Below are 17,580 nucleotides of genomic sequence, written 5' to 3'. Positions count from 1 at the left end.
CATCAAATTGGCCTAAAGAAGGAAAATCTCTTTCATGCCTTTGAGTCATTTTCTAGGGGTTTAGAGAGCCGACGTTCTCTCCAAATTTAACTTTTACTGTAGGATTAGTGGTTTGCCTATGTGACTGAGGTCCATCCTGAGGCATTGGGAGATGGGGACTAATTTGGGGAGAGCAGAGGTGAAGGAAGAAAGAGGCGGAAACCACAGTAGGTGTAGAGGAGGGAGTGCCTCAGCATTGACATGCTAGTCAGGCTCGTGACTGAGACCCCAGTCTTGTCAAGCCTGGTTACTTTATTCCTTTAGAGAGCAAGGCTATGTCCTCTGCACTCCCTGTTCTCATGCTGCCACAGATTCTGTGCTATACCTGCTTTGGTTTGCCCGCTGTTCTCTTAAACCTTTTCAGCTCCTAGGTTTTCTTGTGATGTCTCTTTCTTTAACTTGGAATTCCTTTCTCCTTCTTTGCACACCCAGAACTTTCCCTGGCTTTAACGGTCTGCCCTGTGAAATCTTGCCTGACCTCGAGTGCTCCTTTATACTCTGCCTCACACAAGAATGTGAGTGCTTTTGTTACAAGGACATTAGTGCGCCAACATCAGTAGAACTTGTACTTTGAATATAGGAATGAATTGTTCTCTTGCCTCCTTTTTTCCCCTCATAGCCTTGGTCAGTCTCTTTTATGTGTGTTTTGGAGTTACCTGCTGTAGTATCGTGGACTGTATCTTTTGTCTGTTTCCCAAGGTTCAGAACAAATTACCTTGCACACAGTAGATGCTCAGTAAAGGCTCACTGCATTGGATAGGAATTGTTTTTTCCCCACAGGGACAGGTCCCAGGTTGTGGTGCTGTCCCTTTATTTGTCATCACAGTTACCAGGAAGTGAGAGGTGGGAAATAGTAGATTTGCATCTGCTGAATTTAGGTCTCTCTGTGCCAGCTATGGATCGTCTCAGAAAACCAACCCATGCCTTGGTCATCATGATGACCTTTTGTTTTCAGAATTGTATGCAGCTTATAGGGCCCAGAGGTCAGCTCGTGAGGTTTATCCATGTAGGTTCTCTTCCTTATAGGGAAAGAATGCTGGATTCCTCAGTTGTTCCAAAATCTAGGAAATTCTACGAGATGATTAATTTGGACACAGGATTGCCCTACAGAGAATGATTAAATCAGGGAGCTGAGTGAATCTTTTTGGTCTGGGGAGGAGCATCCCAATGTCATCATCCAGATTCTGTGAAACACATTTCTCAGAGGACATAGTCTTTTAAAAAGACATTAATATTCCTTTTTTTTTGGTACTGGGGATTGAATTCAGGCCCTTGTGCTTGAGAGGCAGGCGTGACACCACTGAGCTAAATCCCCTGCCCAGATTCATACTGTTTTGTACCCTCCTCATCCTGAGTATATGTAAATTGATGACAGATAATTTTGAGGTTTCAGATTTACTGGTGAATAACTTCTGCTGACTGGTAACTCCTAAAACTCTTTTTTTTTGGTACTGGGGATTGAATTCAGGCCCTTGTGCTTGAGAGGCAGGCGTGACACCACTGAGCTAAATCCCCTGCCCAGATTCATACTGTTTTGTACCCTCCTCATCCTGAGTATATGTAAATTGATGACAGATAATTTTGAGGTTTCAGATTTACTGGTGAATAACTTCTGCTGACTGGTAACTCCTAAAACTCAGTAGCACAGGAATCCTGCAAGTTATAGGGTTACAAAGACAAAACCTTGAGGCATACACACATTCATTGATTGACTGTGTGATATCATTGTGAATCACATACAGTCTTAAAGTTTGTAATGGTCAATTTTGGTTTTGTTTGTGATCTTTTTACTTCATCTAGGAAGCTGTAGTTTGGCTTCATCATGAATATAACTCTAGATTTGAACACAAGGACTCAAAGGGAAACAACTCTGGAAATCATGACACCAGAGGATAGAGGGGAAAGCCTTCACTGACCTTAAAATGAATTACTGGTTAACTACTATTAATATGCCACAGGCCCGGAGACCAGCATATAACATTCCAAGATCAATACGGGTGTTTATCATGTGTGCATATCGATCTCTCGTGAAGGAGTGAATCATATTTCACGCTGCTTATGTTAGTGCAAAAACATGTAGCAGAAGGACTGAGAAGCCCTAGCAAGGAACTGGATGTCCAGCAGGGGTGTGCATAGAGCCACTAGTATGAACATTAGGAGAAGCGATGGTCTGCAAGCAACATACCTGCAGATGGGACTGAGGGGAAACTGTGCTCCTGTGGTGAATACTGTGGGAGATTTCCTAGCTTTGTCTGTCTCCAGGTCCTCTTTATCTTACAAAGTAGGGCTTATGCACTAGTAATAACAACACTTAGAACATCTAACTTCCTATTTCCATTTGCATTTTGGTGGAGGGCCTCTAGGTTGGTAAGGGATCTATCACATTCTCTTGGGAACAGTGCTGTTATGCTTTTTCTTACTAATATCACTAAGCAGTCTTGGTCAGTTGTTATTATAGAATGATAATTTTCAGCAGGCTTATTAACGTGTTTCCTTTCCAATATACTTCTGTGGTCTTTGCCCTCAAATTGTGGTGGCTGTGAAGTTTAGAGGTCTCTGTCATGGTGCACAAGAGTATTGAGGACCTGCAGGACAGATTTGAGGTCAGACCAAGGGACTTGATAGCCGTCGATGTGTTCTGTTCAGGTTTACAGTCCACTCTCAGTTTTTCCCATCATTTTTCCTGTGATTCAGAATGTACATGTTTAGGAGTAGCCTACAAATTGCAAGTGAAGAAATACTTTTTGAAAATCATATATACACATACAAGCAAGTAAATTTTGCTTGGTTTAAATATTTGGCAGCTTGTAAGTTAGAAATTTTTCATTTTTATCAAGTTTTTATCAGCAATTAGGATACTTAGGCTGTCGTACTCACGTGGAGGATGTGTGATCATTGGAGAAAAATTCTCTTGTTACTCTTAGGAATTCTGCACCGATTCCTGCTGTAGCAGAGTTTGGGAGAGGGTATGTTCTGCTTCCAGGCTTTTCCAGCTTGCACCTTAATGCTCCACAACACAGCAAACTTTTAACACTAGTGTGGGACTTTTAGCAATATTTTTCACCATTCAGTTGTGTAGTGCTCAAGCATGCACTGTGTAGGCAGCAACATAACGCTGTGTAGGGGTGGGTGTGGCACAGTGCTGACTCTGCCCTGAGCCCACCACACACCTTGGAAATGAACCTGTGTGCATAGCTGTTACATACCTTTGTGTGACTTGGCAAGACCTGACTGCCAATAATAGTATTTCAACCTGCCTGTACAAATTGCCTGAGAAGGCTGGAGTTTATTGGTATTAAGCAGTCACAGAATTCTTGTTCAGTCCTTAAACTTGAGCTTGTGTTATTTAGTAACATAATTTAAGAAGTTAAAATAGTTTTTAAAACAGCTGTGTTACAAAGGAGTGCTACTCTGGCATAAGGAAGGATAACTTGAGTTATTTGTGGGAAAGTGGATGAGCCTTGAGTTCACAATGTTAAGTGAAATAGATGAGATGCACAAGCCTAAATATTGCATGGCTTCTTTTATATGAGAAACCCAAAATATAAATTGATTGAAAAATAAAAGGTAATAGGAGGTAGGGGGAAAGTTCTTTCTCAAATGGGAAGGGATTCAAGAGACAGAGGGTGGAAGGGGGGGAGGGGAGAAGGATGAAAAAGGAATTAAGATGTGTAATGTACATGTGTCATCTTCCCATGAGAAATGTAATTATGTACTGCAAATAAGTACTAATTTAAAAAGATGCAGTGTCGAAAGTACAAAAACAAATACATTTTTATTGTATTGTATTTATACATACAACATTGCTAATGCTAGAAAATTAAGCGGTTACTTAATTATTAATTTTTTATATACCATTATGGAAGGATTGTTACTTATATACCTTGATTATATTATATATTTTATATGCATCACAGACAATTCCTTTTCGTTTAGTACAGCAAAAGCAAGCCAAAAAGTTGGACATTCGTGGCTTATACTCTGTCTCTGTTCTTTTTTTGGTACTAGGGATTGAACTCGGGACCTTGTGCTTAACAAGGCAGGCAGTGGCACCACTGAGTTTAAATCCCTGGCCCATGACTCATACTCTTACATCCATTGGTTTGGGCAAGAGGGTCTGAGGGTAGCTGATGGCTTTCCTGGTCCCCGTACAACTTGCGTAGCTTCACTGTTTGTGGAGATTTCAATTTCGGATATGCCAGTGATTTTCACGAGATCCCTTCTTTCCTGTTAGAGCAGCCTCTGGCGCAAGCTAATGATGACTTCTTGTCTGGAGTAGAGTCTAGTCTGCATGCCACTACCTCCTTGCTCCCCTAGGTCTTTTTTTGCGTTGGATCAGATTTTTCCTAAACATTTTTTTTGTTACTTCTTGGCCTGGAGTTAATACTCAAGGCCTTCCATGAAGATTCTGGTGTAACTTTTTCTTCCCATTGTCTTTTGTCCTTTGGTGTGAACTCTGCACTCCAGCCAGGCACAACTCGTCACTGTTCTTTTTTTTTTTTTTTTTTTTTTTTCAAACAGGGTCTCACTATGTAGTTGAGACTGACCTGGAACTCACTATGTAGCCCAGGCTGGTCTCGAACTCACAGAGATCCTCCTGCCTCAGCCTCCTGAGTGCTGGAATGACAGGCGTGTGCCACCATGCCCGGCTGGTCACTGTTCTTGGAACACATTTTATCCTTTTCTAACTTTGTCACTCTGTTGCTACAGTCTCCTTTTTTTGAGTGTTTCCCCATCATCTCTCTAAATCTTCATCCTAGCTCATCTCTCATGGATGCCTTTGCTTTTCCATTGTGTAGAATTATCTAGTGACGCTAACATCATGGCATTTAGATTATTGCTTTGTAGGGTTTTCAGTCAATGCTTAACTTTCCAAATAGATCACAAATTCTTAGGAGGAAATGAAACATTTAAAAATAATTATTTGTGCTTTACTCAACATCTAACATACTTTTGAACACAGTTAAATGATAACTAATGAATGAATTGCATATAAATATAAAAATACAACTTAGGGTCAAGAATAAATTTTTTACTTATTGCCTCGTTCTCTGGATTGTCCAGAAGCTTTGTCTTTGCAGGATTGCCCCAACCAAGTTCCTGAAAGATAGTAAATACTTAATAAATATTTTTCAAATAGAGTAAGTGCTTGAGTTAGATGAGTTTAGTCTTTATGGTTAGAATAAATGAAGAACAATTTAAATGCACACTGCAAAAGTCCGAACCATGTGGAAGTGACATACACAGCATATGTAGCTTATGATCTAAATTCTGCAGTGATTTAGACAGACGCCCAACTTGTTTATACAGTGGAATTCGCTTGTACTATCTCAAATTGATGGGACTGCTGCAGTAATGCAGTCAGGGGTACGACAGTGTCATGCATTTTTAGGGCTGTGGAGAGTTGCTTTCAGAGTAGACCAGTGGTTGTTAACCTTTGGAGCACATCCACTTCCCCCGAGAGCTTGTTAAAGCTCAAATTCTGGGCCTGGCCTAAGAGTATGATTTGGAAGGATTCTAGTAGTAGTCAGGTTTTTATTTCTACAAGTTCATGGGTAATACTGATGCCATTGATTCGAGGGCCACACTTTGCTAAATTACTATAGTACACATGTAATTTGTTGGATGTTGATTTTAACCATGGGAAGTTTCCATGTACTAATAATAGCACGTACATAAAAGCTGGGTGTCATAAAGCTGTGTTTAACATTGACCCAGAGTTTTAATTTGGAACTTTAAAATAGAAGAATTGGGGCCGGAGAATGTAGCTCACTGGTAGAACACCTGCTTGGCATGTGTCAGGGCCTATATTAGATCCCCTGCCCACAAAACAAAACAACCAAAACAGACTAGAGTTGGTGGTTTATAAACAGTGTTTTTGAAAAATCTCACTTTTAAAGAATGCTTTTGTACTCATCTACTCTTACACAGAATTGGTTATATTTTTTATTATTTACATACTGGTATGTGAAACTTAAGTTTCCTAACATATATCTCAGTCTGTTCTTTAAACCTTAATATAACTTGAAAGAAGAAATAAAATATGGATAAGTGGTAAACTGATGGGGATGTTAACTAATTATAGGCAGCTGTAGCAAAACAAATCATTGCTTTGACCTCACATAGCATTTCATTTGAGGTTTACTACGCAGTTTATTGAAGTTATTTTCTTGTTACCGTGAGAGTTATTACTGCCATTATTTTGTTGCTTGATAAACTGAGGCCTGAGGAAAGATTTTGAGCAAGGTAATGCTGCAGAAATTCAGGAACCTGTGCTGTGTCCTGATCTTTGAAGGCTGGGGTCCTTGGGTTTCAGCCGAATTCTTTGCCCGCTGCTGTATTTTATTTTCTTATTAAGAACATTATATCTTAAGGGCAAATCCTAAGGTGTGTCCATTTTTTTCTACTACCGAAACAAGAATAAGCATCTGATATGCCTTCCCAAGTCTGAGATTGCATAAAAACGAACCACCAATGCTTACAATTGGGTGGTAGAGCTATTTTGTAATTAAAATATCCAACATCATCCTTTTGGGGAAGTTTGTATTAACTTTTGCTATCAGGTAAACAATAAAGATATGACACTGAAAGCAAAAGAACTCGATACCAAACCCCACCAATAATGTTAGCAAATTGATGTTTTAAATAAGAGAATGGACAAGTAGGGAAGTTCAGGAGGAGAAAATGGCTGCGTGCTTTCTCAGAACATTGAAATTTGGGGAATAATGAAATTGGAACACCTCATCTCACTGGCTGGAAGGAAAGGAGTAAATGTTGGCTTTGTAGTGCAATTACAGAAGTCTAGGGCCAGTGGATTGCGTTGCCTTTCAAACAAAAGAGATTTTAGTGCTGACTCTAAGGTGAAAATTTACTTTTGTTAATCCCTCCCCTTCCCTCCTCCCTCCCCCTTTCCCTCTTTTTTCTCTTTCTCTTTCCCTCACTCTCCCCTCTTTCTCCCCCCTTTCCTCCATACACAGTACTGAGAATTAAACCCAGCGCCCTCTGCCAGCCCTTTTCTGTTTAGTTTGAGACAGAGTCTGTAGCCAGTAAGTATCCTAGGCTGGGCTCCAAGTTTACATCCTCCTGCCCCAGCTTCCATTTATTTTTTATTTTGAAACGGGTTCTCAGTAGGTCACTGAGTTGCCTGGACTGGGCTTCAATTTGCTGCCCTCCCTCAACCTCCCAGAATGTAGCAATTACAGAGTGCCACCACACTCAGTTTACACATATTTTTATTGTAAATCGTACAGGGTCTGTAGCTTGCAGTCTGAATCACCCCCTCCCCTGCATGTTTTCTCTTTTTTCTTCTGCACATTCATCCAGGGGCTGTTTTCCTAGAACTTTTATTTGGGGCATGCATTGTGCTGGGAATTTCTCTTAGAAGCTTCCTTTTCTTGTCTAGGGAAGCTTACACCTTCTCTGTGTTTTAAAAATGAAATAGCAAAGTTTTATGACTCCTTAGAGCTTCTGTTTTTAACTGACATTTGTTTCTGTTGCCAAGATACTTGAAAACCCATTATTCTGTGATTTCTTCAGCACATACTTTTCACTTTGTCTGGCAGTGTGTTGGGCATAGGGACATGAAAGGCAGCCTTCTTGCTGGATCTTGCTTTCTGGTAGAAGAGAAGGCCATTCACTGAGTTCATCTGTTTCCTTCTTGCTTGTTCATTCCTAACTCTCTGGCCGGCTAGCTTCTACTCCTTCTACCATGCTGAAATGCAGGTCCTGAAAGACCTAGTCATCTCTCTGTTGGCCTTTTCCAGAGCTGAGCCTGCTTGATCGCTTAGCAGCAATTGACATTGCAGTCCGCCCCCTCTGAATCCATGTCAGTTTCGACCTCCCGATAGTGTATGGCTTTCTCTACCATTCCTGCCTGTGCTGCCCACCCCTCATTCCCCACATACAGCCATCACAGGGTGGTGACTGCTGAACCTCACTTCCAATCCCAGCATCTCCCAAAAGCACAGATTTCAAGGTGCTCACATTCATGCACTTCTCTACCTGAAATGTTAACATCCTTCATGTTAGGTTATGTGGGACAACTCCCAACTCATACCTAGGCTCCTGTTCTTGTCTCCCTCACATATTCATTGGTGATGTCCTATCAGCCTCAATTTCTGCTGGGTTTCAGTCCTCACATGTCCCTGAGCCAGGCATCTTTGACATTTGCAGTGTTCTGAGGTCTCTGAGTCTTAACTACTTGGGTTTCCTTGACTCTTGACTTGGTAAACCTTCCAAAACACAGCTCTGATGAGATAACTTCCTTGCTCAGAAATCCTTGGTGGTTCCCACTTCTCCCAAAGAGAAACCAGAGAGCTGGATGAAGGGTTCCTTTGCCCGGCTCTGGAAAACCTTTCAGGTGGGAACTTTGTACATTCTTACCCTAGTTTTTCCATCTGGCTGCCCTACTTATCACTCCAAACTCTCCTGGCTCATTCTTCTGTCCTTACTTCACTTTTCTCCTTCCTCTCTTCTGATTTTCCATTAGCTTCCTGTTGATTTTATTTATTTATAATCATATTTATATTTATATTTTTGTTTCAGTATTTGGAATCAAACTCAGGAACTTGCACTTGCTAGGCAGGCAAGGCACCACTGAGCTACAGCCCTGGTCCAGCTTCCTGTTCTTTTAAGGTGCAGCTCAAGTGCAGTTTTTTCCATAAAGATCACTAATTCCTTCACAGGCCCAAAGTCATCTCTTCTTCTCTGAGTTTCTATAACAGTTTATGGACATTGCTACGGAGTAGTGGTGTGATCTGGGAAACTAATGTATTTTGTAATCCTCGATGATAAGCTCCCCTCGGGTAGGACAGTGACCATCTGGTGGCCATTTTAGTTACCCGGCTTAGGTCTTACACCTTTGCTTAATAAATGTCTGTCGGATGGATGGGTGAGGGATTTGTCATTTATTTTGACAATAAACAGTTTCAAGTCTTTGCCAAAGTCTAGCGAACTACAGTCTTTGAGCCACATCAGTCCTCTTCCCATTTATGTGAGTAATGTTTTATTGCAACATAACTACTCTTAACATTGACTGAATGGTCCACAAAACCCCAAATAGTTACTAACTGCCCTTTAGGAGTTTTGTCAAACTCTGGTCTATACCATTTCCCAGGTTTTTAAAGGACACAATCAGCCATGGAAAGGAGTTAAGAAAACAGGATATGCTTATTCTCTCAGCCTTTTGCTTTGACTTTCAGACAAATCTATCTCCTACCATAGGACAATAGGGTATTTATTTACCTTATTTAAATTGAACAATTAATTTTGTCATAAGAATGGGCTAGCAGGTTACTAGATTTGATACCTAGTTTCTTGAGATTAGAGTGGGAATTTCTGGGTTGAAGTTACACTGTCAGCCTTTATGTAATTAAAATTATCACTAAAATGTTTGATATTCTCAATGAAAAGTACTCAGCAAGGGTTTTTCAGCTGTGTTGCCAAAGTGATGCCAGCTTTAGAAACTTCCTGTGTTTTGCCTGTAAAAGCAGCAAATGGCTTTGCCTTTTGCCTGTGCTCTGCCTGGTAATCTGCTCCCCAGATCTGAGGAGGCAGGTGATGCATTGTTAAGGTTTAGAGGTAAAGGTTTGTGATTCCCACATTAATACTGCGGTGCCTCTTTTTCTTTTTCCTTTTTAGAGGGACGTATGGTCATCCAGGATGTTCCTGTTGCAACCAGCAGAGGGCACGTGGAGAACGCACCTGATCTGGTTGCAGACTCCACCTACTACAGCAGCTTTTACCAGCCGCCTCTGTTTCCTTACTACAATAATCTGTACAACTACCCGCAGTATTCCATGGCCTTGGCTGCTGAGTCCTCTGCTGGGGATGTGGGAAGTACCCTTGGGGGATCCCCTGTGAAGAACAGTCTTCGGAGCCTTCCAGGGCCTTATGTGCCTGGCCAGACCGGAAACCAATGGCAGGTATGCTACTACCCAGAGAGTTAACCTAATATGTGAACAATATACACGAACAGCACATACAGGTGTGTGCATAAATAGACACAGTCAAAGAGACGCACGTTTACACACATGCACCGTATGTGCGCGCAGTTCAACACACATAAGTGCAGTATATAAATCACATGAAGAATTTTTCACTCTCCTAATAATACCTCTTAATCCCAAGAGGCTGGCTGAAAGGTATTGTAAAGAAATGTACTTGTATTTGGGTTATTTTTCAAATGTTTACTTTTTTCACATTGTCCTGCTGCATAAATACCTAGTTGGCCAGAGTTGGATGCACAAGTACCTTATTGGTTGAGGCCTCACCTCCTCTGGCCTTGTTTGCCAATGAGTAGCTTAGAAAATGCTAGGTGCAGCCTTGTAGGTGGCAGTAATCTTCCTCATAAATTTGCACCCTAAGAAGGAAAAGTGTTATAATCCGTATATTTGTATAGAGGAGAGAAAACAAACTAGGACACTCTTGTGCTGGTCAGACTAGGGGTGCATTTTTTTTTTAGGAATGGAAGTTAGTCTTTCAATGTCTTAGGTATGTATGGTTGAAATAGTGTGTAAGCAGGAGCTTTTAATATTTAGAGTAAAACAAAGCATTTTGCTCTCTCAGGAAAAGAGCTTAAGTAAAAATGTTGTGCTTTCTTAGGTGTAACCACTTCCACCATACCAGTGTATTAGCAGCAGATTCAAGGTACTAAATGTATTCAGAAGCTAGATGCATATGTATGTTCTTGGAATCCATATACGGATGAGGTTAAACTTTCTGCTCCCATGCAAACCGTTTGATTATGGATGCAGTTATCATGCTCAGGATTGCTCAGCTGGGATTTGATTCCAACGCAATATAATATACATGTTTGGGAGTTAGTGCAAGTCTTTGAACTTCCTTTTTTTTTCTTTGTTTCCCCAGCTTTACTGAAGTATAGTTGACAAAAAATTGTATACGTCTTAAGTTGTACAGTGTTATTTGATGTATACATGTATTTGCACTGATTACCAGTGCAATGAATGAAGCTAATTAACAGACCTATCAGTTCCACTTTTTGTATGGCGAAAGCTCTTAAGATCGAGTCTCTTGGCATTTTTCATATATACAGTATTTTAACTATAGTCATGATACTGCACATTATTTTCAGAATTTATTCATCTTACAACTTAGTTTGTAAACTTTGACTAATATTTTCCCATTCTCCCCGCCCTAGCCCCTGCCAGCCATCGTTTCACTTCTGACTCTCTTTGAGTTTAGCTTTTTTTTTTTTTTAAAAGGTGTCCTTATGCCTACTTTAAAAAACAATTTGGGTTGAAATTCTCCTCTGAGCAATTGTATTTCTTTCTTTTTTTCTTTCTTTTGGTGCCAGGGATCGAACATGGGATCTTGCACTTCAAGGCAGGCAGTGGCGGCACCCGTATACTAAATCCCTGGCCCAATTCTATTTCATTTTGCCTCTTTTTTTCTCTTGGTGTGGGGAGGTTGTTAATATTCAAGTCACCTCACTTAATGGATTCTTTTGCTTTCCTCAGTGATTAATACTCTGAACCATACATTTCCTATCTGTTTTTCTTTTGGAATCTACTCTTTTTTGAAGGGCGTTTTAAGCACCTTTATTGGTATTAGAATTGAGAGGTAATATTAAGTGTAAAGGAAACGTGATAATGAATGGAACCAAGGTGGAGCCCTTTGGGCCTTTCCGAGTGCCACTGGATTTTAGGGTTTGGGGCAGATTTTTAGGTTGATTTCTATGGGAAACTCTTTAAATGAGAAATAAACACCTAAAAAGATAAATGGTAATAAAATAGCTTGTCTTGCAGATTTAGAGGAACAAGAGACTTTGGTTAGAGTGTCCTAGTTCTCTGGCTGCTTGCAAGCTTTGAGAATAGGGAAGGGTCTGTTGGCAGACCTGTTGGAGTAGGTGCTAAAGAATGAGAAAGCGTAATCTTAATATTTTTCTGAAATGAAGATAGCCCTCTCAAGATGGAATTCTTTAGCACAGTGAGAAATCTCTCACTCTTAACTGTCCTTTCTTTGTCAAAACCTTTGTCAAGACAGGTGGTACCTGACAGTAGCTCTTATGTTTCCTGGAAAGCCTCGAAAAGGTCTGACTGAGGGCTTGGATTCCCTTGGCCTTCTAACCTATATAACCTGGGAAGACAGGTTCTGAGCAGCACTGTTGCCTGGTGCTAGACAGCTGAGGGCCTTGATGGCACATCTGCTGAGAGAGAAGCTTGAGTTAGACTGAACCTGCTACCAAGGTGGGAGGAATAATCTTGGCTAACCATTTTAGACCTGAGGTGGGGGACCTGAGGTTTGATGTGTAGCACCTTCTCTAGAACATACAGAGCTGAAGAGCGGCACCACTGGTTAGAGCCTAGGAGAGTCCCTGATGCATCATTTCACATATGTTTGTTTTTCCAGAGTGTAGGTGGAATATTCCCTAGGCAATGGTTACTGTCTCATATAAGTTCTTTTGCAGAAGTACATGCTGCTGTCTTACTATGGTTGACAGTCACTCTTCTTAGAATCTTAACATCAGTAATGAGATCTGTAATTCACTGAGCAGTTAGTCTGATCCAAGAGGCAAGTGGTGTTGGTCTTTTTATAGGTGAAGTTATTGAGATTCAGAAGGCTGACTTTCCTGGCGTCATAGAGTGACCAGTAGAAGAGTCAGAGTTTGAATCCATGCTGGTCTGACTCTGAAGTGTGTGTCAGTACTATCTGGCTAACACTGGGTCTGCAAAAAAGCCAAAAAAACCAAAAAAAAAACCCCAAAACGACAACAAAGCTATGGAGACTGCCTGCCTCCCAGGTGCCCTCTTTGAGCTGAGACCTCAGGAGACTGTGCAGAATGTGTACTTTATCCTCCAAATGTGCAGATGAGCCTTAGCTGGGGATCAGTTCAGTATGAACACCCAGGACCTCATTTAGTTCTTTAGGGCTTGGAATTATGACCTAAGCCTTTTGTTTCCCGTTGATGATCCTTTTGGAGCTCACTTCCAGTTTCTTCACTTGTGGAGATCAGAAATAAGTAGGGATTTCTATAACAGGGCTGATGGGTGGTTGTTTCACATAAGCTGAGAATAGAGCCCTGATTCTTTCCTGAAATATGCAGTCTCCACTATCAGTATTTAAAATATGATGAATTCTTTGCTATTTTGAAATTACAGGACTTTTGGAATCTTCATACTGATTTTCTGTGGCTGTGATTATTACCAAAGCACATTTAGGCACTTGTGTGATGTGTGCATAACATAAAAAAGTTCCTAACAGTTTGGATATAGGAGCGCCACCATATGGCCTGTTACTTTTCAAGCTGTGGATTAATCTTATAACCAAATGGAAAAACAAGCTTGACTTACAGTTTTCTTTGTTTTTGTTTTGGTACTGGGGATTGAACTCAGGACCTTGTACTTTCAAGGCAGGCGGCTGCACCAATGAGCCCAGCCCTACTTACAGTTTTTTGGTTATGCCCACAAAAATTATAGTGATGCCTCAGTTCATGAACTTAATTCTTTCCATGATTCTGGTTGCAAACCGAATTGGACAAGAACAGAATCAAATTTCCCCATAAGATCCACATTGAATCTAACTATTGAATTTGATTCAGTTCTCATCCATCTGGGTTTATGATCAGAATTGTGGATCGTTTGTGCACTGAGGTACCATTGTTAGTTTTACTGGAAATAAACTTTTACATTAAAAGTACAAGAGCCAACATAGATACAACTCAACAGTTTGCAGAGTGACAGAGTCAGATCAATGCATTGATAATCAGAGCTGAAATGGATACTGGAGGGTTCTAGTCCACCCCCATTCTACTACAGAGAAAACAGGTGCAGAGCTGACGGGATTGTCCCAGAAGCTACAGCTGTTGATAACCATTCCATTGATCTGCCAAAGGAAAACCTGAGTTCTAGTCCTGGAAGATCCATTTTTAGTTCTAACTTAAGATTTAGCTATGGAGCCTTTAGCAAAATATCCACTAAATCTCCATTTTGTATCTGTAAAGTGGGTGTAGTGTAATCTTCATGGGACTGTTAGCATGGATTCGTAAGACATTATGGTATCTGAAGTGAGGTGATCAGCTTATGTGAGTTTCTGTTTAAATGAAGAAGTGCTGTGCTGTTACTAGTTGCAGTGAATTCATTTCACTTTTCAGTGTTTCCATTTGGTCTTGCTTTTTAAAAATTTATTTAATTCACAGTTTGTTTATATGCATTTTAGTTAGCTACATAGGTCTCGCTCATAACAAGGAAGCACGTAAATGTACATTTTAATTATGATTAAAAGCCTGACAAGACTGACATGGTGGCACTTGCCTGTAATCCAGGCATTTGGGAGACTAAGGCAGGAGGATCCTCAAGTCCAAGGCTAGCCTGGTTAACTTAGTGAGACTGTCTCAAAAAAGACTTCAAAAGACAATGATGTAGATATGAACCAAGTATGAATGTATACAGAATGATTTTTATATCATTGTGAAGAATTTGATCCACTTAGGAAACAAAACATAAAGCATAAAGTTTATGATAATGGTACAAAATGTATTCATTAAGATATATTTATGAAGAAGTACAGTATTAGATAAAAACCTACAGATGCTACTTTTAGCTCATGTGGAAGGGATAGGAATGGGTGGCTCACTTTGTAATCAGAGCAATCTTTGCAGCTATCAGAAGTGTCAGGAACAGGAATCTGGAATAAGAGAGTCCTCACCTTGCTGTTTTTTTGTGAGAGATGCTAAAACATTGCCCTTTTAACTTTGCCTTGTCTCTCCAGGTGGTAGCTTCCCAGGGAGTATGGGTTGAAGTTCTCCCATGGCAAATTGCCCTGTTTTTCCATCTTCATTGAGGGAGGTGTTCCAAAGCTGCCTCTGGGAGCACCTATGGGTTCCTCTACTCCTGCCTACCATAGATCCCACCCAGATTAAACCCAAGGCCTGGAATTCCACTCTCTTGCATTCACTTTCTTGATTCTGTTGCCAAGATTAACTTTCCTCCTCTTTGCTGGATGGAGTCTTCCTTTTATAATATCCCCTTTGCTTGCTGTTCTGAGTATGAGTGTGTGTTGGGGAAGAAGTGTGAATATTTCTCAACCAAGAGCTCCTTTGTGATTCTTGGAAAGTAATGATTTTAGTGGCAATGATGATTTCTTAAAACTAGACTTTGTAGAGTTGAGTAGGGAAGGCATGAGATTATTTGTAAAAAGAATCCATTGGCTTTTTTGTAGGGTTGTGACTTCTTGTCAAGTCTTGCTATAAAATCAGACAAGCCACACATTACATTCGGACACACTTAGAGTGCAGAATCTATTTACAAGACAGAGAGCAGCCTTCCGGGCCATCATTCCAGAATCCCAGAGTGCTTCTGTGTGAGCGCCATGCACACTAAGAGCTGCTTTAATCGCTTTTGGTCTGTCTCCCAGCCTGCAGAGATTTGTGGCCCAATCACAGATTCCTGTCCTGTTGTGAAACAGGAATAACATTTGTGACACTGGAACAAACTCACGATGAATGGCTGGTTCCGCTGACCAGCAGCTCAATTTCGCTTCTGCATTTAATTGCCTGCAAAAGCTGTTTATTGCCTTGTGCACTCCTCCACGGCAACATTATCTCTTAAATAAACATGTTGTACCAGGTTGACAAGGGAGAGGCGCATATCAAGTGAGCAGAAATAAATATGGGAGGACTCTGAGCTGTACCTTGGATCTCCTTTGCATCGCAGTGGCAGGCACCCTCTTGAGTGTTTTCTGTAAGCCTGTGCCACCAGCTGTCTAGACTTACATTCCAGCCACAGTTAGGTTGTGGTCAGGTGACAACAGAGGTGATTTCATTCCTCCTAGTGACTGGCCTCCCTCTGAAGTGGCCCATGATACAGTTGCCTGTTGACAGTTAATACACCTCACTGGAATATGTTCATTTATTTTCTGCAAGTTTTAAAACAGGTTTATTGAGATAAAATTCACTCCCATAACTTTTAAAGTACACAATTTAGTCTTTTTAAAGCATATTCAAGGATTGTGCACTATCACTAATTTTACTACTAATTGTAAAACTTTCATGACTCCTAAAAGAAACCCCATACCCAGTAGCAGGTACTTCATTTCCACCACTCTCAGCCTCTGGTAACCATTGTTTTTCGTATCTAGATGTTTGCCTATTCTGCAAATTTCATAAAAATGGAATTATACAGTGTTTTCTTTGTGATTAATTTCTTGTACTTAACATGTTTTAAAAATTTGTCTCATGTTATACAGCATATTATCACTACTCATTACTTTTAATTACCAAATATATGCCATTGTATGCTTTTATCCTTGAATCTATTTATGTGGTATATTATGTTTGTTGAACTATTCTTTTGTCTCTGGAATAAAGCCAGTTGGATCGTGGTGTATAATCTTTTTAATGTGCTGTTGAATTCAATTTTATTAAAATTTTCATCTCTTTTCCTTTGAGGATATTGGTCTATGGTTTTCTTTTTCTGTTGTGCCTTTGTCTGGTTTTGGTATCAGAGTAATGAGTTATGTTGGCCTAGTAGAATGAGTTTGGATGCATTCTTTACCTTTTTATTTCATGGAATAGTTTGAGGTGTATTGGTAATAGTTCTGTAAAAGTCTGCTAAAATTCAGCAGTGAATCCATCCAGTCCTGTGCTTTTTTGCTGGGAGACTTTTATTACTGCTTCAACTTAATTGCTTGTTACTGATCTGTGTAGGTTTTTATATCTTCTTGATTCAGTTTTGGAAAGCTGTATGTATCTAGAAATTTATCCATTTCTTCTAGATTTTCCAATTTATTAGAATATAGGTTTTCAAAGTATTCCCCTATAGTCTTCTGGATTTCAGTGGTATCTGTTGTAATGTCCACTTTTTAAAATCTAATTATATCAATTTGGGTCTTCTTTTTTGTTTGTTTGGGTGAGAGTTTATTAATCTTATTTTCAAAGAACCAACTCTATGTTTTACTGATCCTAGTTTTTGTTTTAGGGTTTTAGTTTCAGCACTGATCTTTATACTTTTTTCCCCTTCTGTTAAGTTTGGTTTTGTTTGACTATCGTTTTTTTCCAGAACTTTGAGATACATCATTGGGTTATTTTTTGGTTTTTTTGTTTTGTTTTGGTACTTGGGGTTGAACTCTGGAACTTGCACTTGTGAGGCAGGCAGCAGAACCATTGAGCTAAATCCCTGGCCCCATCATTAGGTTATTTATTTAGATCTATCTGATTTTATTTTTCTATATCAGAGATCAAACTCAGGACCTTGTACGTGAGAGGCAGGTGGGGTGCCACTGAGCTAAATCCCTGGCCCCAGATCTACCCGATTTTTAAATGTTGGTATTCATAGCTATAAACTTCCCTCTTACTACTACCTTTGATGTATCCCAGAGATTCTAGTATGTTGTGTTTTCATCTTTTCAAAAAATATTTTTCATTTTAGTGTTTCTTATGAGATGATTTTTCTTCAGTACATTAAGACCCAACTCCTTAAGTGGGCTTTGGTGGAGTTTGTAGGGCAGCACAAGCAAGTCCGAATTGAGATGGAGGTGTTTGATTTTTTTCCGGGCTTCACAAGATTGATTCCTGACCACCTTGCT

General features: G+C 40.1%; 1 protein-coding gene across 1 annotated transcript in view; it reads left to right on the top strand.

The window, feature by feature from the left end:
- The window catches only part of Dmrt1 (doublesex and mab-3 related transcription factor 1), a 107,195-nt gene that overhangs the window by 24,485 nt on the left and 65,130 nt on the right, over nucleotides 1-17,580 (top strand). The window contains exon 4 of the mRNA XM_033757698.1: nucleotides 9,679-9,962. Coding sequence (XP_033613589.1) covers nucleotides 9,679-9,962 — 284 coding nt within the window. The remainder of the gene's footprint in view (nucleotides 1-9,678; nucleotides 9,963-17,580) is intronic.

Source organism: Fukomys damarensis, unplaced genomic scaffold, assembly GCF_012274545.1.
Source record: "Fukomys damarensis isolate Sample0158 unplaced genomic scaffold, DMR_v1.0_HiC HiC_scaffold_31, whole genome shotgun sequence".
Lineage (NCBI taxonomy): Eukaryota > Metazoa > Chordata > Mammalia > Rodentia > Bathyergidae > Fukomys > Fukomys damarensis.
The sequence above is the reverse complement of the archived record's forward strand: the minus strand, read 5'-3'. Positions and strand labels throughout refer to the sequence as shown.